A 22,350-nucleotide genomic window follows, 5' to 3' on the forward strand; every position below is an offset into this window, starting at 1 on the left:
ATGTGAACCCCCTATGCAAACTGCAGCACTTTCCATGTAAACAGTTCTTTAAGAGTTGCGAAGGAAATACCCTTCTAAATTCTATAAAGAAGTGGAAATATCTTAAAAGCAGGATACCTTTGATGGTTGTATGTACTGTGTCAATAAATCCAGTCAGTTCTTGACTTTTATTCCTGGTTTCGAGAGTCATTGTGTTAAGCTGCCAAGCTTTTTTCAAAAATCTAGATGACTAGAATAAAATCAGAGATAATCTTTGACAGGCCTCCTAAAACACTGATTAATTTATGACATTTGTCTATGGTTTTTACACTTTTTTCCCCAATATCGAGAATACTTGGTGAGAGGAAACAATGTTTTTTGATAAGGTAGACCTAGCTGATTCATAAATCTCTGATGTTTCCAGGCTTGCAGATGCCTTGATTATATTGAAAGTTCCAGCCTCTGATATCAGTGAAGAATTGTGTTATCAATTAGTTTCATAATCAGTAAGATCATAATTACCAAAGCTATTTCTTTAACAAAGTAAACATTACATATTTATTTAGCTACAACTAATATATCTTAAGAAAATCACTCTTCTGGATACATCACTATTAGCAATAACAACACTGTCAGCGCAAGCACCTAGTTAATGTATACATGGTCAGCAAATGAGATCTAATGGCTGAAGTACTATTGTCAATTTTCTACCTACAATTTTTCTTGTGTTAAAACTGAATAAAGAATACAAATGTTGTCTACTTTCCATGTGGATTTGCAACAGGTTTATTTCTACTGAGATCATTTTAAACATGGTACTATAGGTATCAAAGACTTTTTGGTGAATATTCAGCTATGACGTAATTTTGAATAAGCTCCACATGTTAAAACCAGTGAAAAGAAAGTATCTCCCTTTCTCCAGTTTTAGGGTCTTAACTGATCGCAGTACAAAAAGCTTCTGAACTTTAACAGAAACCATGTAAATCTCCTGTACAATATCATAAAACACTGTATTTTGCAGCAGAATTCCACAGACCAATTAACTCCCTTTCTCAGAAAGACTACAGAATGGACTGAATTCTTTCACTGAACTCTATAGATTTAAAATAATTTCTAAACAGCTCTCTGGTATTTATGTACCATGCTGTGAAATCTCAAAGGATTTCTCCAGAAAGGCTAAGAATAAAGAGGCCAGCACCTACCTCTTCATGCAGCTGATCAGTTCCTCCTGATAAACTCAGAAGACTTTCTTTTGCTGTAGCTAATGAGTAAATTGGATCTTCTCTAGGAACTATAGAACCCTATAAGAAACAAGAAGAAACAGTACACTGTAATTTGAAGACTTTGTTGTATGTCCAGAAAAGTTCTGGGAAGAAAATAACTATGCACACTATTCAGATTATTTGTTTTAAATTACTGATTTGCAAAGCACATAAGATGACATAAAATAATTACATACATACAGTTCATGCAACAAAGTGTGTCATTTCTTCAAATAAAGAAACAAGGATCCAGCCATGTCGTACTTTCAATTGAGTAGTAAGAAGGAAGCATAATTTCTGCTTTCCTAATTCTCACTTTCACCACGGTCTGAGCTGCCCAAATAAGCTACTTTGAGAAGTTCCAAGGCCCATCAAATTGAATGCTTCCATCCAGTCCCACAGCTGCTACTGTTTCAGCAGCTGGTCTTGTCAAAACAGCTGCATCTAGGGTATATCTATGAGGATGACCCTGGAGAGCTCTACGTTTCCATGCCAAAACCCAGTGCATGGCACTCAGGAGTTCAGGACTTTGGTCCTCCAGACACGATAAGGTAACACAAGCAGCCCTGCAGATCCTCTCAGCAGTAAGAGAGAATAAGAGGCTGTATTTGGCTTCAAGGTCACTTCAAAACTGCTCTATATGGCAATAAATAGGCCATTGTACCGAAGTGTATCATATTTGATACAGTCAAGGCCTGCAAGAGAATACCACTTCTCTAAAGATGCAAAGAAACTTTAAGGTATCTCTTACAGAGAAAGTCTGGGAAAGGTTATTTTTAGATTTCAGATGTTTCAGAGCCAACCATTGTAAATACCATAATAAGTATCATTTTGTCCAACTTTTTAAAGAAGTAATACACAGGATTATCCAACAGCCTTGTGTCAAATGGAAATTTCAAAGTCTTTTCCTCAGCACGAGGAAAGAACAAGTGAAAAAGAAACAGAAGCTGAAGTTCTTGAGCCTCCTGGGATAAAGCACAGCAAGGTTTCTTTAAAAGCCCAGTTCAAAAACCCAGAATGGGACAGCAAGTATGTCTAGGTATGTCAGGAGGAGTAAAGCAGGAGGCTTCAACTAGAAAAACAGAACTACTGAAGTCCTCAGATGGACTGGAGATGCAGATGCAATGAGGAGTAAATGATCTGATTTGGTAACTTTCTCATTATTGAAAGACCCACACCTAATGCATAGAAAAGAGGAAATACTTGAGTCCCTGAGCGACCAGCATGAGGCAAAGACACAATACAGTGCAGGGGACGGCCCTTCAGGGAAGATCTGTAATCCACATAAATAAACTCAGGGATTTTCTGGCTTCCAGCTACAGTTACTTTGGTACAAGGCAAAAGGGAAGGTAATCTTTGATTAGCCAGAAAGAGGGGAATGAATACCTGCTTCCAAACAGAGAAAAATTACAAGACTACCAACTTACCCTCAAGATTAAGTTGTTTAAAGAACACTGTGGCTTTACATAAACAGAAATGACATCATAGTCACAAGAGGTTTTGTATCACTTTTAGCACCCCACTTCCAAGAGAGTGACAGGTGGCTTTGATTTGATTTTAATATAAAAAAATTGTATGCACTAAAGGAGAAACTTAAACTGCTTTTATTTTCACATAAGATTTGACTTTGTTTTATAATTAAAGTGCTAAATAAAAGCTACATATTGAATAATGTTTATTGTCCCAGATGATGATGCTCCTATACAAACACAGAACAATTACAGAAAGCAAGTCAATTGTATCCTTAAAGTATCACAGTAATTCAGTATGTTTATGCCTTATGACATAAAGGGAAGCAAAACTGAAGCTTTATAACTAAAAGGTTAGCAACTAAAACTAAAGGATAAGAGTACCTCTGCTGAAGCATAAACATGTAATTTAATCAAGTTTGCCTTCAGATATTGTAATTATTAACATTTTGAAGTACATTGATTGGAATTCAGTCTGCCTTACATCTTAAATAGAAGAAATTTTAATTCAAACTCTTAGTTTGCCAAATCCAGCAGCACAAGAAGGCTCACATTATTTTGATTTTGTTATGATATGGTGGGATACAAAGAAGATAGCTTTGTTTCTGTCGTAGAGCTTGTCTTTCTTGACTTATTGCTGAGCAGACTCTTATGAATAAATGTGCGTATTTTAGTGGTCATGAAGTAGGGAGGATTCTGTTTATCTCTGGCTTTATGCAGAGACCACATGAACTTAGTCCTCAGCAACAATAAATGACCTTCTAGAACCACAAAATGTGGTATTTCATGCTTTGTTTAAGGGGGAGAGGAGCTGGAAGTTTGCCACAGGCAGCCTGAAAGTGTCCAACACTGAAACATTCCGCCTGGCTTTTGTGTCCTGAGATGGAGGACAGAGGAAGGCACTTGGACTGCCACACAACCAAAAGGAAAGCAAACCGCTGCATCCCAGGCAGCCTGGCTAATGGAGAAGCAGCCTACCACTCTAGGGGAGGACTCTAGGGGAACAGCCTCAAGATCTATGCCTTGGCAGCTCTTTAGCAAAGGGAGCAAAAAGGGAAAAGACCTGGCCTGATGTTTCTATTTCACTGCTGAAAATTATTCTCCTTGCTTTCAGTAGGTCTGAGCCAGTCTTAGGGATGCACATAATCTAGGTGAAGCACATCCATTATAGCACATTCAATAATCGCAGTGCTGATTGAAAAATACATTCATACATTTATTTAAATGTTAGTACAACAAATGAAAAGAAAGTAACACAGGCAGCTAAATAACTTAAGGTATATTTCTATACCAAACATAGTGGTCTTAATCTGGTATCACTTACACATACACACATTCAAGCCATAAACTTCAGGAGGTCTTCTGTTAAATTACTGGCACACGAGTGGCTGCAAGTTTTGCTTTAAAGGTGTGACTAAGTATTTCTACTATTTGTGCATTCATTTTACCTTCAGATGTTTTGTCGCATTCTCCAACTTGGACAATATCCCATAGGGCACATGGGCAACACCAGTGAGGTTCATTGAAAGTATGGCCTTGTTGAGATCATCCAAACTATTTAACAAAACTCCTGTGCAGTTGTCATCACAAGCTAAATAAACCATTTTAAGAGGAGGAAGCAATATTAGTATTGAAAAGAAGCCACCAAATACTGAAATTTATTTTGATTTACACAGTATGCGCCTTCACCTTTTGAGTTGAGTGATTAAGTATCATAATTTTGAGTATACAGATTTGTAGTATTACCCTCCCCTTCCAGCCCCAAGAGTGGACCTATTCCAAACACACTCTCCTTAGGTTAGCACACATTCAAGACTTATTGATCCTCCCGGCTATTGAGCTGCTTGCTGTACTATAAGCTCATTGAGCCTATTTAGCTATATTGCTATAAATCCAGGGTGATGCCACTGATGCTCACCCAAACAGGTTAGGAAGACAGGAAATTCAAGCCTATAGTGGTGTAATTCCATTTATTCCTTGGGTTTTGGGGTTTTTTTAACTTATACAAAGCAAAATCTGAGTCCTAAATCCCAATTCATTGTAAAAGCAGATTACTGTACTTTCTGTCTCTTTCTGCTATCCACCCTCTCATAAGGAATTACATGACTAATTATTGGTGGAATATGACTAATTATTGGTGGCAAATGCCTACATACCTGGGGTAACTCCAAAAGTATTATTACAGCAACCTCACATCCAAAGGGTCAATGACATAGGAATTCAACATTTTCAAATAAATAAAGGTATGCTACAGGCAGCAAAAAAAGCATTAAAAATATCTTTCCTTAAACTTGTCTGTAAACTAAAAGAGCCATTTTAAGGATTAACTGCTTGTCTGATGTTATGATCTCTAGGGTAGTTTCCTCTGTGTTCACAAAATGGTTGAGGTTGGAAGGGACCTCTGGAGATTATCTAGTCCAACCCCCCTTGTTTTACAGAGATATTAAGCTGTTAAGATTTCTTTCCTTTCATAGAAAGAATAGGGCCTGACATCATAAAAACATTCAAGGAATAATCACGCGCACATAAATATCACTGGAATAGACCAAAGCCCATTGGGAAAGAAAACAATTTAAAAACCACCTACAAACACACTCGTCTTCCACAAGAAGATGTCTTGGTTCACACTCCTCACAGAGCTGTCCTGTCACACCTTGCTTACAGAGGCACTGGCCAGTTGCACGATCACAATTAACATGAACAGAGCCACTTGGATTGCACTGACACAGATGGCAGCTGCCACCGGGAAGCTGAGGGTCACCATAATAGCCAAGGGAGCACCTACACAGGGAGGAATGGGACACTCAACATCAGGGGATATTCATCATGAAATTAGATGTTGTATTTATCTTTGAGAATCACTGATTGGTTTTTAATTAATGGCTTCTTAACAGTAACTAACAAATCACTCGTAAGTCCTTGAGCACTCATTCATCTATTTATTTATGAACACAGAATAATCTATTCCAAGTACAAATATGGCTCATATTAATCAAACTGTCCTTGGGAGTTGGGGATAAATGGGCACATCATATGTAACTCACCTTTCACAGTACTGTCCTTCATATCCTGGGAGACAAGCATCACAGTGGTAATCCTGAACACCTTTCAGGACACAAGTGGGACTAAAACTGGAGGAAGGATAAACAAATACCTGCTAGCACATAAATGGAAGACCATACGAAGACAGAGAACACCTTCAGCCACAGGTTAAATATTGGAAGCAACAGCACCCTCTGCTCAATCTGATGCAGTGCTCCAGAATTTGTACTTTAAATTATTTGTTTCTTAAAAAGTTTGCTTTCCCAATGCAACTCCATTACTGTATAACATGCTTCCTTTTAAAAGATAAGACAATGAAAAATGGATGCTGCATGATATGGCTACAGTATATATCTAACTGAGACTTGCGTGAGAACATCAGAGTTGCTAGATTCTTATTCTCATTCAATTATCCAAAAGCAAACAACAAATATGCTTTTCAAGCTTCTGGAGAAAAAACAGCCTGCACAGCATTTTGATTTTCAAAATATGAAGTTAAGTGTTCCTCTACCAAACAAACAGATGTATAAATTTCAAACAAAAGAGTACTTGTTCTTCCCCTAGGACTGATCTCATGAAAAGTTCCTGCATTGACTGGAAATGGCCTGAAACTTTGTAAATACAAAAGCATTGTTTTTCATATGAAGAAAGAGACGCACATTTGAAACTACAACATGTCAAAGCAACTTACTCCATTATCTATAAAACATTCTATGTGGCTGATCTACTCTTAGAGAAAAAATTTACTTATCTATCAGTTAATCTTTTTATTTTAAAACCTCACAGAGTTACCACTAGCTGTGAACAACTCAGAATGTAAGCTCCGTTTACTAAAATAGGTAGCTTTCAAATGTCTAAAAATTAAGGACGTGTAATGATAACTAACTCCTGTTGCCATAGCGTTGGGGGGAGTAGGAGGTGGAACATACAGAAATTCGGAATGCTAAAATATACATTGGATTTAATAAGTTCTCATTACCTAACAGGGTTGGCTCTGGGACAGGCACAAAGAGAGCAGTCATTGACAGATCCAATTACTTTCCCATAGTAGCCTGGGGCACAAGTACTGCAGTAATCACCAACTGTGTTATCTCTGCAGTTCTGATACACAAAAAGGAATTCAGACAGTTTAAAACAACAACAAACAACAAGAGGAACTTTATCTTCCCCCCAATCAATAAAAGTATACAGTTTCCAACAATCACCTCTAAATGTCACTACCCATTGGTCAGCATTCTCTGAGTGGAGGAACCTTTTATGCAAAAATAAGCAGAATGGCAGCATATTTCCTCTTATGTGAATGCCCCCTCAGGCAGGCTGACCTACTTTCTGTTCTAAATTTCCATTAAGGTTTATATATTCCTGCTTCTATTAATCCAATTTAGGCCAAGAAATCACAGTACAAAGGAAAAAATCCTTAAAAAAAAAAAAGCAACTGCTGGAAAAATTAAACAGGATACCTGGATGAAAAATACAAGCTTCAATGTTTCAGCAAACGTGTTTGAATGCTATAAACCAAGGACCATCCACAGTCAGGATTCACAGACAGTACATTTGATTTGTCAACAAGATTGATCAATAGCCAGTGCTGTTAATATTAAAACATTAAATGGGTATTATAAACATAAATTGACTGACTAGTCCCCTAAGTGAATAAAATTCAGTTTCTCCCTTCTTTTTTTCCTATTTTTTCTTTTTTCCTTTTTTTTGATTCATATTCTTGCGAGTGTGTTAGAGGTTAGTTGAAAACAGTAAGCAGTAGCAATGCAGCCTCCTATTGTATGGGAGCAGAAGTCAGAGGTGAAAACCATCTCTTTTGCCTACACTACTCAGATGGAAATGTCTAAGTAGTAATCTCAACACATAGGTGACTTGCCACCCCTGCAATGAGAAGTTGGGAGGAAGAATGACTAGTATTCGCTAGTATGAAAGACCTTTTTTTTTGGCCTTGTAGAAATGAGAACCATAGTTCTTACTCATGAGATACATACTTTAGGACAAACCTGAAAGCGAAAGAATGGTTTACAAAAGCCTGAAGGACTAAGGAAACTCAGTTTAAACACTGACTTCGAGAATGAATTCAGCAGAAGTTGACTTTGAACTAACTGACTCACCATTGGAAAAACAAAGCAACTGAAAAAACTTTAGGAAAGAATATTGAGCCATACCAGAGAACAGACTTAATGTGCCTTATTTGGTTAGCTGAGAATTTGCTGTCCACAGGGCTGTCAGCCCACAAGAGAGAGGCAATATGTTAGTCAGATGTGGCCCCTCTTTGCAACCTTTGGGTTAAAATGAGAGAAGTGAGTAAATTAACTTAGCTGAGGCATATCTTTATACTACTTTAGTCTCTGTGAGTTAAAAAAGCCTCATTTAAAGCTGCCCAGAAGATTCTCTTCCTCTGAGACAAAGAATTTGACTTTGACCTAGTCTGTGGTGTGGTATGGCTTTCTGCTTCCTTTACTCCTTTTTTGTGTGACTAAGTAGACCTTGGCCAGACCAAGGACAGAAGCCCAAAAAGTCTCACAGAAAAACAGATAAACTGAACTGATACATGAGTTATTTTTAAAGTAAAATTATAACTAAAATAATTAATGATTTTGAAGATGTTAGTGTCCAAAAAGCTTGATAATTTTACTGAATGGACCCTAAGGAAAATACTACTCAGATTTTCCATTTTTCAGAGTCGGGGGGGAAATTATATTTTATCCAAATAGTACAGCCATATACTTCTCCCAGAAACTCCTTCCATAGGTTACTGCCATTGTATGCTCAGGTGAAACCAATAGAAAAATGTATAAATTGTACATACCAAGCACTTTCCAGTTTCAGGATCACAGGTTTCACTGTGGTTATTGCACTGACATGGCACACAAGGTGCTATCAGAGTGTGAGGCTCTTTTACACCAAGTTCTGTATGCTTTCCCCTGTAGTATCCTGGAGCACAGCTCTATTTGTAAGGGGAGTAAAATAAAAAAATATATGATCACTGCTATCAACAGTTACAAACAATTTTAAAAGCCATTTAAATAACTTTTTTTATTATGTCACTATTAGACACACAAAAAGGATTCAAGGATTCTGTACCTGACAGGACAATCCAGCGTAACCAGCAGGGCATCTACATTGCTCTACAAGATAAGCTCTAGCTCTGCCTAGATGCATTTCTTCAAACTTCACTGCAATTTCCATTGAGATATTGGCAATTCTACAAGATATATGCAGAAGAGAGCATGAACAACTAGAGAAGTCCTAGCACCAAAACTGAGATCCAAACATTTTTATGCCTCAAGGTCAGGGCTACTGTACATGATCTTCCATGATCCCCTTCTCCCCATGCAAATATCTCAATAAAATCTGAAGATTCTTTACTTATTTATGGGATTTCAGGACCTACAACAAACAAATCAGAAGTACTTCAAAGTAATACAGGTTGATTCCCATTGGTCTGAAAAACTTGACAAACCCACCATGCAAGAGTATGTATTCCTGCCTCAGAAACACTAGACAAAAGTACATCTGTTCTGTCCCACAGATTTTTGGACAGAGCTAACAAAAAGATAGTTGAGGGCATATGAATCAAAAATAATCCCAAATCTGGAGGTGGAACCACACTTCTTCACAGCTGTGAATATGTACAGATATTGGGTTTTCATTGGATGCATCTCTGCTTGTCTTGTTAGTTTCCAGACTGACAGATGCAATGACTATTTCTAGGGTAAATTACAGTAAATGCAATAGAATAATTAAATGCAATCAGAGATTGCTTTACCTGCTTTGCTGTAATCCTTGGCCATAAGCTGCCTTGATCAGGATGTATTCAACATTGCTTAGCACAGACATGAAGTCAGAACGTAAGACAGACTCATCAGACACAGAGTTAAAATACTTCCAAGAATCCTAGGGAAACATAACACATATTGAAACCATGAGTGTTCAAGCTCACTTCAAGGTAATGCTCTGTTCCTCCTTACGTGTTCTTTCAGAAATGCAGTCACAGTGACTATGTCCCAGAAAATCCAAAATCTTGCTCCGTGTTAGAACAAGACATGGTGCTATACCATTTCTCCTCTCCTTCCCTGCACTCAACTTCCATGACCAGTTTCTACAGGAAAGCAGTCCAGGCCTGCACGGCACAGCTTTTCCTGGCTAGATCTGGAAAACCCAGACAGCCAAAAGACGAGAACTTCACAGCACTCATTTTATGTGCAGTTAGAAACAGCTGCTGTAACTGTGTCCTGCCTCCTGTCAAGAAGAGAGACTAGACCTCACCTCAGCCCCAGTCAGCAGAGAGTCCCAGAGACCAAAGGAGGTCATCGTTATCTCCTCTGAAATTGTCCGGTGGGCACTACTGCAACTTACTGCTCCTGCTAGGCTAAGATTCACGTCCCATATGATTCTCCTGGGCTGTGAGTGTAACATACAGGCTACAAAAGTATGAGACTGCCTGAGAGTGACAATTCCTGGTTGCCTGTCATTTATCACTGAAATCTGAGTCTATGTTTGAAAAGCTTGCCACAGCAACACCTTCAGCACTTCCAAAAGAGGAAACAATGTCAAAATGTTATTTGCTGCTATAGCACAATATTCCCAGCCATTTTCCCCTAAAATAGATACATTTTAATCTAAGCACTCTATTTACTCAGCGTATTTGAAATCAGACATGCATTTTTCAAAGTATTTTATTAAATATATAGAGCTTTTCTGTAAAAGCTCATAGAAGAAAAGAAATATTTCCACACCAATGTTTTGGCTTACCTCCTTCATTTCTACTTCCTTGTCAGTTCTTACTCCGTTTTCTGGAGAAGGGATGTCTACATAGATGACCAACTTGCTGGTGTGACCTCCTTTCATTAGAATCTGTGGCTCAAAATTTGAGGTTCCAAAGCCATCCAAAGCATAAAAAGCAACAGTATATCTCAGCTTCCCTCCATAGGCGATGAGCTGTTTGGATAAAAAATTATTACTTTTATTTATTCCAAGGTTAGAGCTACTAGCTGAAAATATTTTAACATCATTGGAAGACTTGAAAACTGTCAGTTCTTTGAAGAATTGGCAATAAAACATGAAAATTGACTTAAATTCAGCAATTTTTGCACCAAGGTTAAATTCATATTTCTAAAAAGCAGTCTCAGTTTCTTCTTTTAGGCCCTTTCAAGGTGTGCATTCAATTTTCATTTAATTCCTAAGCCATAGAGATTCCATGATCTATATACTGAATCTAGCGTCAAGGTTGAAAACTCTTTCAAGTTTCTAAAGTAAAATTGAATATAACACTCTTGCCCTCTTTCCCCCCCATACGATCTCTGAAGAGTAACATGGCAATTAATATGGGTGTCACCAATTTACAGGGTCAAGAAAAATGTCACTAGGAAAGAGTAATGTAAACATATTGTGCTTGCTATAAATAAGTTCTGTCACTGAATATTTGTAATATTGTGTAATTTGTAGTAACCTACAAGAATAGAACTAATGCAGAAAAATGTTATCAAGATAAAGTGACTATTATACAATAAAGGAGTGACTATTAGACTGTAAAGAAATTATCTACAAAGCATTCTAATTATTTAATGATCTCACCTGGTCTCCCTGAAACTGCTCTGGTAACCTCCAGTAAAATGTTTCTGTATTTAAGTATTTTCTGACTATGGCAGCATCCAGTAAAACATCAGGAAATTGTGAAAATACTCCTTCCACTGTTCCAGTCAGGTTACTTTGAGCTACTACATGCAGAATGGACTGATCTGGAGTTAAGGTTATCTGCAACACAAAGAGCAAAAGATTCATTCAACAAAAATATTCTATGTCAGTGCAATATACTGTTAACAGTTTTAGCTGCTTTGAGGTAGTCAGTAGCCCATCTTAGAGTAATAAATGCCCAAACCAAACAATTGGGAAACATGTTTGATATTTAGTTTTGTTTTTTTTTTTTTAAAGTGAAGGGTGAAGCACAAGGTTTCAGAAATAAGACAATGACCACTTACCATTTGCTTTCTTTTTTGTTCTGCCATATGCCACTGCCTCCATAAGCTAGCTAATTACATTCAGCCTGATTCATGAAATGTATGCAACATTAGGCACACCAGTGGGGTACCTAACATGAGGATAACACCAAACTGTGTCTGTATTTCTGTGTCACTTTACTTACAGGAATTCTCACATGATCTTCTAGTTCTGAACAAAATGTGGACATCCCAAAACAGAAGCATGGAGTACAACCTAGTGCATTGTTAGCAGACAAAGCAAAAGTTCCAGGTTTACACTCGCTGCATTGTAGACCAAATACATTTTCCTGGAGGAAATAAAAAAACATAACAGCACACTCATGTTACTTTGCTAGCTGAATGAAAGATGGTTCTTTTTGGAAGAAAAAATAGTTGCTACCTAAACTACATAATAATTGACTTCCTATTATATCTGTTCTATTTTATTATGCAGTACATTATTGTTTCATTATTTTCCAATGCTGGGTTGTTTTTTTTTAAAAAAAAAAAAAAAAACACCACGGAACATTCAAGCTAAACTCATGTATTTGACTTTCTAGCAATACACTTCCATTCAAGACAGAAAAATCTATGACCACCGCCCCCCCCGTGTCCGTCCCCCCCCGAGAAAATGGGTTCTCAAAGCCAAAGAAACTGCTCTGTATGAATAGGAAATCAGGGGACCTATTCCCAAGCGTCTGTTTTTGCACTCAATTCTCAACTGCAAGTCCAACTTGAAGAAACACCCAAAACTACAGTCAGTGCCCACTGGCACCTTTAACCGGAAGATTGGAGAGAGACCTATGAAGGCATACATTCGTTGTCTTGAAGTAAGTTCTTTTCTATCACTCAGTCTTTCAAGAACAGATTCCCACCTTTTCAGAAAAATCTATATTACTAAATCTCTGTATTTAATGTTTCCTTTTTTTACACAAGAATGTCAATTCAGACTTCACTATCAGCAATATACGTGAGATATTCTTAAGCATTGCCTTTGGTTATAGCATAGGAAACAAATTTGAATTTGCAACATAACCACATTTAAAAAAACATTGAGATTTTCCATTTTGTATTTATTGGTTTCTTCCTATCATCATCATTTGGATTTTCAAAAGAGCAGGCTATATCATCTGAACCAATGTGCTGTTCCCAACCTAATAAAACCATGCGTGTATGAGCAGAAAAAACTTCTCTGTATGTAATTTTTTCCATTTGTATAATGAGGATAAGAATATAATAGCTTTTTCACTGGAGTTTTCTAACATTTAATTAGTTTTTTTAAAATGCTTTCACATCTAGGATGGAAGAAGCTGTAGAAGTGCTGTCTATTTATCTCTACACAGAGAATGAAATCATTCATTGCCAAAACAGCACGTAGGGAATTTATGCTTTTAAGTTAAGAAAAAATCAACCTTTTTATCAGAGATTATCTGCTCAGAAACTTCAAGATAATATCAATTAATGTGACCTGCACTCGGAAGCGCAACTCTTGCAGCAAAGTATTCCTAGACTCTATGAAGGAATAGTTTTCCCTGGCTTGAGGTAGAAACATTTTCTCTGTATTGCTCATTGCATCAGAATACTTCTATCTATTACAGCTGGTTCTTCTCCAATGTTCTATGTGTATTGAGAAAAAAAAAAAACTTTAAAATAGCAACTAAGAAATAATGCATATGAGTTATCAACTATTATTATTGGAACTATTTACAAGGCAAAATGCAACTGTAGAAAAAAGCAAGTGGGATAAATAAAACACGTAAAAATTGTACCATTAAAAACGGTTCATATGGCATTGTTCTTGGTATCAGAAGGCATTTACATCATACAGAGAAATATAGTGACACTGAAGTCATGAGCACCATTCTCATATATTTAAGAAGATTTTAAAAAATTTTGTCTCAGAACTCATGGCCAGTGCTTTGTCTTATTCAAAAGGAGGCAGATGGAAATTTAGGAGCAAAAGGAAAAGCAAGACAAATGCATCCTCATTCATTTCTACCTTACAATACTAATCCACAAAAAAGATGACTCTGAATATACTACAAGAATGATGCGGTTACAGAAATTCACTTAATACAGAATAAACACATGGATCCTAAATTGATCAAATGCAATCTATTTGAATTTAGGACTGCAGTGAGACCATAGTCATGAAATATGCCAAATTCTGTACAAGACTAGAAAGACACCAGTCATTTTTTCTATCAGATGTACAGTGGCTGTTTTGCAAACCTAGCAAGGGTTCAGCATTAGTCAGCTAGAAATTACTCTTTGTGATTAGGCATACAATGGGTCTTGATCCTGACTTCTTAACACACATGCACATCAAATTCCATGAATTCTGTCTAAAAGAGAACTACAGTACCGTGCCACAATAATTTTATAACCACAAACTGGAAATGGAATTACCTGGCTATGTAAAACAAAACAAAGGGAGGTAGGAGAGACAAACTGTCTAGTATTATCATAGGAATTTCTGAGAACAGAAATGTTGGTAACATTGCTCTCTCTTCTGCCTACAAGCTGTGCTGTATCTGTCCAAAGTGGGGAACATCATCTCGCAGTTTTTAACCCCGCTGACTAATAATAAGACCCGTTTAGCACTGGCACAGAAAATCCTTTAGGGGTGATTTAGGTGCACTCAGAAACGTCTCAAAGAAGGGATGCAGATTGTCTTTTGAAGTCCTTTCAGCCCTACATCTTCCATGATTTATGTAATAAATGTCCAGAAACCCCCAATGCTGCCCCAAAAGGGTCTGAATACTTCAGTACCTTGCAGGTACAGACGCCAGTTTCTTCTTCACAACCACAAAGTCCTTCAGTGTCATCACACATCTCCACTGTGGTTCCACTCAAATCACAGTCACAGGCAACACAGTCCGGGTAGTCTCTGTAGCCTAATGCACACCTGGAACAGTCTTGTCCACCAAATTCAACTTTGCACTGGCATTGACCCGTCAGTACATCACACTGGAGACTAGTTGAACCAGTGTTGCTACAGTTGCAAGCCTTAGATGAAAAGAAGAAGTGTTCATAAATAGCAGATCTTTAAAAACAATTTTGTTACAACAGAAACAGCACAGTAAATTTAGAGCGCCCTTAAAACTCAATGTTTGTCAACAATTACTATACAATAATAAAAGGAAAGAACTTCCACATAGAAATGGGGTTGTTTGGTTTGTATTTCAACAAAGAACTGCATTTCCAGTGAACAGTGGATGGCAAAAAGTAAGAAGCTTTGTTGATTCCCAAATCTGGGTTGGGAATCAAAGGAGTTGAAGGAACCTGTTCCAGGAAAAAAAATATTCCAAAAGATTTTATTTAAAATACTATGTATTGAGTGCAGCAAGTAAATTAATGTTATACAAATGTTGGATGAAAGAAATCTATAAGTACAATAATTTTATAAATATGATAGAAAGAAAAATCATAATACTGACATTCTTTTAAGATTTCAAGAAGCATTCATAGGGTCTACACCTTGCTCAAGCTTCATTTACTATTTGATGAGGAGCCAAGAATCTCATTGCATCCGAAGGTGGGAAGCTCAGCATGCACTGCAGCTCAGTACCAAAGGAATACTAATACTGTTCCCTGGCAGAGCCCATCCTTCATTATCCAATCAGTAATATGAACCTGTTATTACAAATATGCAAAGTGGATGTACTTAATTTGTCATTCTTCTTTGAAACAGCTTGGATCTAATCTTCAGTCTTAATTTCCTATCTGTGGTTACTTAACAAGTCCAATTTTGCTCTGTGGTTATTTCTAACAGTGCAGGCAAAAAGTACATTCTATCTATCATCACCTGACTGTAAGCATTTTCCCGAGTCTTCTTTCCTCATCATCTCTCCTTGAGATGAAAAGCCTTACCTTGTAAAGCACTCTACACAAAGACCCACAAAATTAGCACCACTATGTATCCTTTTGCATTCTTCACAAGTTTGCTGCTCACCATTAGTACTCTTTGTATTAGGCAGTTTTTACTCTAGCAGCAAGCACTAGGTACTGTACTGCCTAGTCTAATACACTTTATGACCAAACAAGTTGACAGCTTTGGCTCCCAGATACCATTAAAGGTCTACAGCTCTGAACGTCAAACCCTGTTTTAAGAATCATAATAACAGAAATAATTTACATGTACTTCAATCTCCATCTATGTGTGATAAAGATAAATAAGGACGCTAAGGTACAATTAACTGTGCTACAGCACACTTGAAAAGGGTTGTAAGCAAAACATGACTACAGTTCTGCTCCATCACTGCACCCAGAAATGGATGCTGAATACCAAGAAAACTGCAAGAAATGGAGCCAGATGAAGTATCCCACTAATGCAGTCTGTGTTGCAAAAACAAACCAGCTGGGTTTCTGATAGCATCTCCCCCCCTCATTTCATCCATGTAGAGAGCATGCAAGAGCCTTTCCAGGGTTTGCCGGTAGACTTTGCACTGGATCTCAACCTGCCACAGCTGACTATTCAGCACAGGGAAGCCTCTGTTGGGACCGTTACCTGCAGATCACAGTATAGTTTGTTGCATCAAGAAAATAACTAAAATACCTTAAGAGTAATTAATGTTAATTACTGTGATGCTGTAACCACAAGGAATGCTGAACAACTTCACAAAAGTGAGTAGTTACGTATTTAACTAAACTTGATCACTGGCAAGTGCTGTGGAATCACCCTATGAAAGAAGCACTTCAAGGGAAATGCACAGGGACCACAACATTGTATTTGCAGAACATTAGGTAAGAATGACAGTAGCTAGTAGCTGACAAAGCAGCCATTTAAAGACCGGCTGCCAAGTAAGTTGCTATAAATCACTAGGATGATAAACTCTGAAGAGATATTACAGACTATTTTATCATCCTTACTCTAAAAAATTAAAGAGAGAAAAAAGAAAACAATTTGGACGATACCTGTACTTGTCAAGTACTTACTGCATATAATGACAGACCTTGTCAAGTTGATTATATTTGTGGTTTCTCCATTGAAATTACCCATTACATTCATGTAATTCTGAGGCTTTTTAAAATCTCAACATTTATAAAATAAAGATTGGCCCAATGCCATATCTGTCAGGAATCTACTGCATGAACCTAATTGCGTAAATGGTTGCTACTCCTTGGATCTGCACTGAGTTGGCAGTTTACTGCTTAATCATAAATATTAAGCTGAGCTAATGGGAGTTACCATTTTTCCATTCATGAAACATTAACTACCTTACACTATTTTAATTTTAAATATTCAGTAAAAAAGCATGCCGTGACTTTCAAGATAAGCTAGATTTCATTGTTCTTAAAACCATAATATCATCACTCCTTGATTAGCACAGAAACTATGTTCCTTGTTGCTAACTGTTGCTATAAATCTGTTTCAGTATTACTATTTAAGCAATTAAAAAGTAGAATACACACTTCAAAGTTTTAATACGATCTATGCACCTATCCAGAGTAGGCACGCTGATCAGTATTTTCAAAAACAGCTTTCTTAGAAGGTTCCACAATAAACACTTTACAGACTGATTTTTTCCTGATTTTTTTTTTAATGTGAGCATGTTGCGCTAACACTTTGAGACAGAGAATAACGATTGAGGTTCTCAAAACAAGAGTCCAATACTGACATTAGTGTAAGGTGAATTGCTTTTAACAGCCATGGCTTTTCGGCCAGCATGCCATACCTTGCAGCCAAGTTTAGGAGAGAGTCCCCAGTGATTTTCTTCACAGAGTTCACATTTTGGTCCGCGGGTGTGAGGGGGACAAATGCATTGGCCAGAATCAGCGTTACAGTTGTTCTGAGTATGAGCACAGTCACAGGCTGCAAGAGAAATAGGACTGAATGATTAACTTTATCCTTGCTTTAGCTACAAAGAAACTCCAAGACCACTGATAGTCTTACTTTTCTTAGTTATGCAGTACAGTTTATCCATTCCACTAGGAACTCCTTGCCATCCCTAATCATTGAGAAATAAATTATGACCACAGTGACATTTAATCTTTTTTATTGAAAGCCCATTATTGCTTCTTGACATAGCCTGTTCGGTGGTTTAAAAAGCAGTGCTGCATTTCCACAGGGGAATCAACAAAGCCAAACAAAATTATTGTGGAGAAGAGCAAATTTGTAGGAAAAAAATTTCTATTATAGAGGATACAAAACTCATCAGGAGATATGATAATGTTCTTAAGCAGGTGAAAGGATTCATCTCAGGAATTAGTACTTTTCAAGAATTGCTTAGTGAATAATAGGGATGGATAACTTTTTATAATAACTGCTGCATGAAGCACTTGTCTATTTAAGAAATGCAATACTATTCTTGCTAAAAAGCAGAAGTTCAGAAAAATGGCTTTATTAATTGTTTTAATAATATTTACAAAATTTTCGAGACTGAAATGGTTAAAAGTACCTAAGGGATCTTTGATTCTTACTAAAGACACAGTATACGTGTTCCAAAACATAATCGTATCACATAATCTCACTGCAGATTTCATACTACTATGCTATTTGAGGCATGAAAAAAATGTTTGTCAGGTTGGAGAAAAGGTAGGCATTCCTTTAGCTATACTGTGTTGAAAAGGGCATCTTATTAACATGATAGATTAGGTTTTTTGATAGCGTGTTCTCCATTTGGATTAACATTTTCCTCTATATCATGACTAAAAATTGTGCACACCCAGGTGATGATGGGAAAATAGTCAATGACATCTTATCAATTCTTAAAAATGTATTTTTAAGAATTAAGTGAAAAAACAAGGTAAAAATCTGTAAGAGTAGTCGCTCAACTTTTGTGATTGCAGAAAAAAAGAAGTTTCTATTCTCTCTGAAAGATTGAAGACCTTTGTAAAAAGAGACAAAGGAGCTATTGAGGATGCAATATTTCTCTCATGCAACCTTTATGAGTTGTTATTTCATAGTCACCACCTTTTACAAGGAACCACACAACAAGCTATCAAAGAAACGTTTTGTTCCCCAGCTTAATCAAAGTATTAGGAGACCATTCTACAGATTTTTCCACAGAGTCATCAAAACAACTGACCTTTGCCAGAGTTTAAGATAAAATATATTGCTGAAAGAAATTCCAGACAAACCCTGAAAGGATCATGGATTAGAGCTTACGTGTGCAGCCACCATCCTGGAACGCATGAAAGCCATGAGCACAACGATCACACTTTTCTCCAGCCACTCCTGGTACACAGTGACACTGCCCCTGATGATTGCAGTCCTCGGAGACTGAGCCAAATTGACTGCAGTTGCAGGGAATGCAGCCAAGCCCAGTAAGCAGGCCATAATAACCATTCTGTTGGACACAAAGTAAATACATTGGAGCTATATTTCATAAATTTTTGAAAACAATATGATGTACACTCTTATTTTCTCTTGTTTACTTTCCCTGCTGTCTGACCTGCATGAATATTGGTCAGCACTGTGTGACCGCTACGGGAGGACTCCCTGGCCTTATCTCTTCACTGTTGCCAGCTATATGCAAGTATGCATTTGGGTGAAAGAGTGAACACTGAAACGCTCTCATGTTCTCTAACTCATCAGTGAGACTTTGTGTTTTAAAGTCTGAGGTTATTTTAATTTAAAGACTTCCATGAGGTGAGGGTGGGCTGTGCTGATCAGGCACAAATTTCTGTGAATATGAATGAAAGACCAGAACAGAGCAGGTCAGTGACCTATGATACATGTGGATTGAAAGGCATTCAGCTGGGCTGGCACAAGGGCAGTAACTGGGCACAGATTACCCGCTCTGGTCTCTGAGGCAGTTCTACACTTAGCAAAGGCTGGAAACTGCGGTTTTGTATCACTAGTGAATATCTACTTGTTCTTCTAACAGGCCTGTCTTTTAGCTGAATCCCTTTTTGGCGTTCAGCCATGATGTATTTATTATCACCAACCACATTCTTCAGATATTCCCACTCAGACTTCATTTTGCAGAAGCACAGCGCTAAGATCCCTTCAGGTCTGTCAGCAGTGTTCAGTTTGGTTTTTTGGTAAGCCAACATGACTGCAGACTGGCAGTGAGAGCAACGCTAGCCTGAACAGCCCTATTCAGAATGGTGCTGAGTCAACTATATAGCTTCACATCTGCAAAGAGCACAGGCAGAGCAACTTGCAACCACAGAAGCCTGGGCAGACAAACCTTCGCTCTCCACTCCAGCAACAGGTCCCCTCTCCCCTGAATATATCTGCTGCTATTCTCTGTATCTGCTCTAATCAGTATCTATAAGATAAACAGGAAGACCAAGATACAAGAAAATGTAGATATTAGGAACAGGTAAATATTTGCTTACCAAGCACTTATCACATCTTTCTCCGATCACGTTTGATTTGCACTGACAGAAGCCTGTCTCATGATGGCAAGTACTTGAAAGGGAACCATTCACATGGCACGCACAGGCTTATGTTTAGACAAAAAGAAACCAAATAAAAAAAATTTATTAATGTCTATCTATATGCATTCATTATTATAGAGAATTCCCAATTTGGTATATAATGTGTTTTTCACCTGTTTATATCCCATAGATGTTAATACACTACAGTAATACCTGTACTACACATTTGGGCTAAAAGATAAAAAAATCACTTCTGTGAATAGATACATTTGAGAAGTTTGTTTCTTCCAGCCCTGTATGTAACGTTCAGAAGTAGGAAATGTCTACAGCAGCTCACTGGAGGGACACTGTTAACAAACCAGTAAGTTCCAGGAATATGAAGTGTCAGACCCTAGCATACTACCTTCCTTCCTCAGGCTAACCCAACCCCATAGTTTTCAACCTGCACTTGCCAACTCACAACTTGAAGGTTAACTCTTTCATCAGCAAAGGTGCATATCTCCCCATCCATTCTGCTACATGTACACGATATTTTTGTGTTCTTTAAATTTTGAGAGCAATAATAATAGCTTACCACGACAGCTTTTCTCAGTCACTGCATCCCCATAATACCCATCAGTACACTTTTCACAGTGGTGACCTGCTGTGTTCCCCAGACATTTCAGGCATTGTCCTGTGAAGGTATCACAGTGGCCATCTTCTTGAGGGTTTACATTGCCATTGCATTCACAAGGAGCACACGATTGTCCAGGCATGAATGGATTTCCATAGTAACCATTAGCACACCTGCACCAGGGATTAAAAACTTTATCAGCTGGAATGCAGTCATGTCAAACACTTTCCCCACCCAAGGGAGTATTTCCTATTAAATTTTTGTCTAAAGTGTCTCTGTATTACAAGCAAAGACAAAATGGGAAGGAAGATTTTATTAGGAATGTTCTGTACATGTGGTATGAACAATTCAAGGCAGGTAGGATGATGAACAGTTAGTGATGGCAACAATATAGATATTTTACCCAAAGCTACTGTACATACCTTTCACACTGAGAACCAGTATAGCCTGGAAGACATTTGTCACAGACAATTCCACCTCCTTCACTCAGCTGGCAAGTAGGACTGAAACTATCAACAATATTTATGGCAGTCAGTATCAATACACAGAATCACAAGAATTCTACAAACATTCAGTATCCACCCTTCAAGTCCATGCACATATCCATCTATATAACCATGTAATTGCAATTCTTTCTAGATTAACATCAATGCTTTAAACATTACAATATGTCAAAATAAAGCTATCATTTTCAAAAACTCTTCTTGAGGTTTTTTTCTTTTAAAGGAAAGGAAGATTTTAAAACTTCCTAAAAACCTGGCCCTTTTTCTACCAAATCTGTCCAATTTCTGTACTGAGAGCCTTTTTCACATGCAACACTTCTGTCCTTCTGTTGTTTTCTGAAACAACATGAAAGATAACAGTGATTTTGCTGCCAAGTTCAAGGATAGGTTGAAGTATTACTTTCAACCTTCACATACAAATTGCGCCAGTTCATTCAGCCTGTCTTAGCTTAGTCTATACGTTTGTCTACCTGGAAAAACAATGTTTCTATGAGATAAGCTCAAATGAAGAGAGAGAAAAAAAGTCCTTCTCTCTCTCCTTCAGATTTCACGACATTTTTTCTTTATCTCACTTTCTGATTTTGCTGAAGATGCAAAAGAAAATCTCACATAAGCAGCTTACCTGTTTGTAGCAGAACTCAGAGGACATGCACAGGGCTGGCAGCCCTCAGAAGTTCCTTGGGATGGACTTCCATAGAAGCCAGGCAAGCACTGATCACAGAAAGGTCCTGTTGTGTTGTGTTGACAAGCCTGTGAGACATGGAAAAAAATCTTTTCACATTTACTCTTGATGGTTTTTCAGTCCCTGAGGGATCCCTGCAGGAGTCTGCATGCAGTATAACAGTCAAGGAGACAGCCATGAAGAACAGAGTAGAACTTTGAAAATCAGTGGGGGTTTTTCCGAGTTGTAACAACAAATCCTAATTGTTTCTTTCCTACATTTTAGAATATATGTTATACCATGAAACCAGCCACATTACTTATACACAAACTTAAACATATTTTGCATATTGCACACGTTTGCAGTGACAAACTTCTTATCTATTTCTTACTGGTGTTTAGACATTTTATTTCTGTGACCTTTAAATTTCAGAAAAGCTCTGAGAGCTAAATTTTCTCTTCAGAAGGTAATGTGTAATTTCCACTGATGTCAGCCGTGGCAGATGC

At 37.5% G+C, this 22,350-nt stretch overlaps 1 protein-coding gene across 1 annotated transcript in view; it reads right to left on the bottom strand.

Moving 5' to 3' along the window:
• LAMA1 (laminin, alpha 1) overlaps nucleotides 1–22,350 on the bottom strand; it is an 84,008-nt gene that overhangs the window by 30,886 nt on the left and 30,772 nt on the right. Inside the window, 19 exon segments of the mRNA XM_009333073.1 lie at nucleotides 118–229; nucleotides 1,182–1,280; nucleotides 4,159–4,301; nucleotides 5,298–5,491; nucleotides 5,755–5,841; nucleotides 6,732–6,853; nucleotides 8,565–8,702; nucleotides 8,840–8,960; nucleotides 9,525–9,652; nucleotides 10,511–10,696; nucleotides 11,333–11,512; nucleotides 11,901–12,044; nucleotides 14,509–14,745; nucleotides 17,415–17,551; nucleotides 18,848–19,028; nucleotides 20,026–20,132; nucleotides 20,642–20,853; nucleotides 21,103–21,189; nucleotides 21,806–21,933. Coding sequence (XP_009331348.1) covers nucleotides 118–229; nucleotides 1,182–1,280; nucleotides 4,159–4,301; nucleotides 5,298–5,491; nucleotides 5,755–5,841; nucleotides 6,732–6,853; nucleotides 8,565–8,702; nucleotides 8,840–8,960; nucleotides 9,525–9,652; nucleotides 10,511–10,696; nucleotides 11,333–11,512; nucleotides 11,901–12,044; nucleotides 14,509–14,745; nucleotides 17,415–17,551; nucleotides 18,848–19,028; nucleotides 20,026–20,132; nucleotides 20,642–20,853; nucleotides 21,103–21,189; nucleotides 21,806–21,933 — 2,743 coding nt within the window.

Source organism: Pygoscelis adeliae, unplaced genomic scaffold, assembly GCF_000699105.1.
Source record: "Pygoscelis adeliae isolate BGI_AS28 unplaced genomic scaffold, ASM69910v1 Scaffold38, whole genome shotgun sequence".
NCBI lineage: Eukaryota > Metazoa > Chordata > Aves > Sphenisciformes > Spheniscidae > Pygoscelis > Pygoscelis adeliae.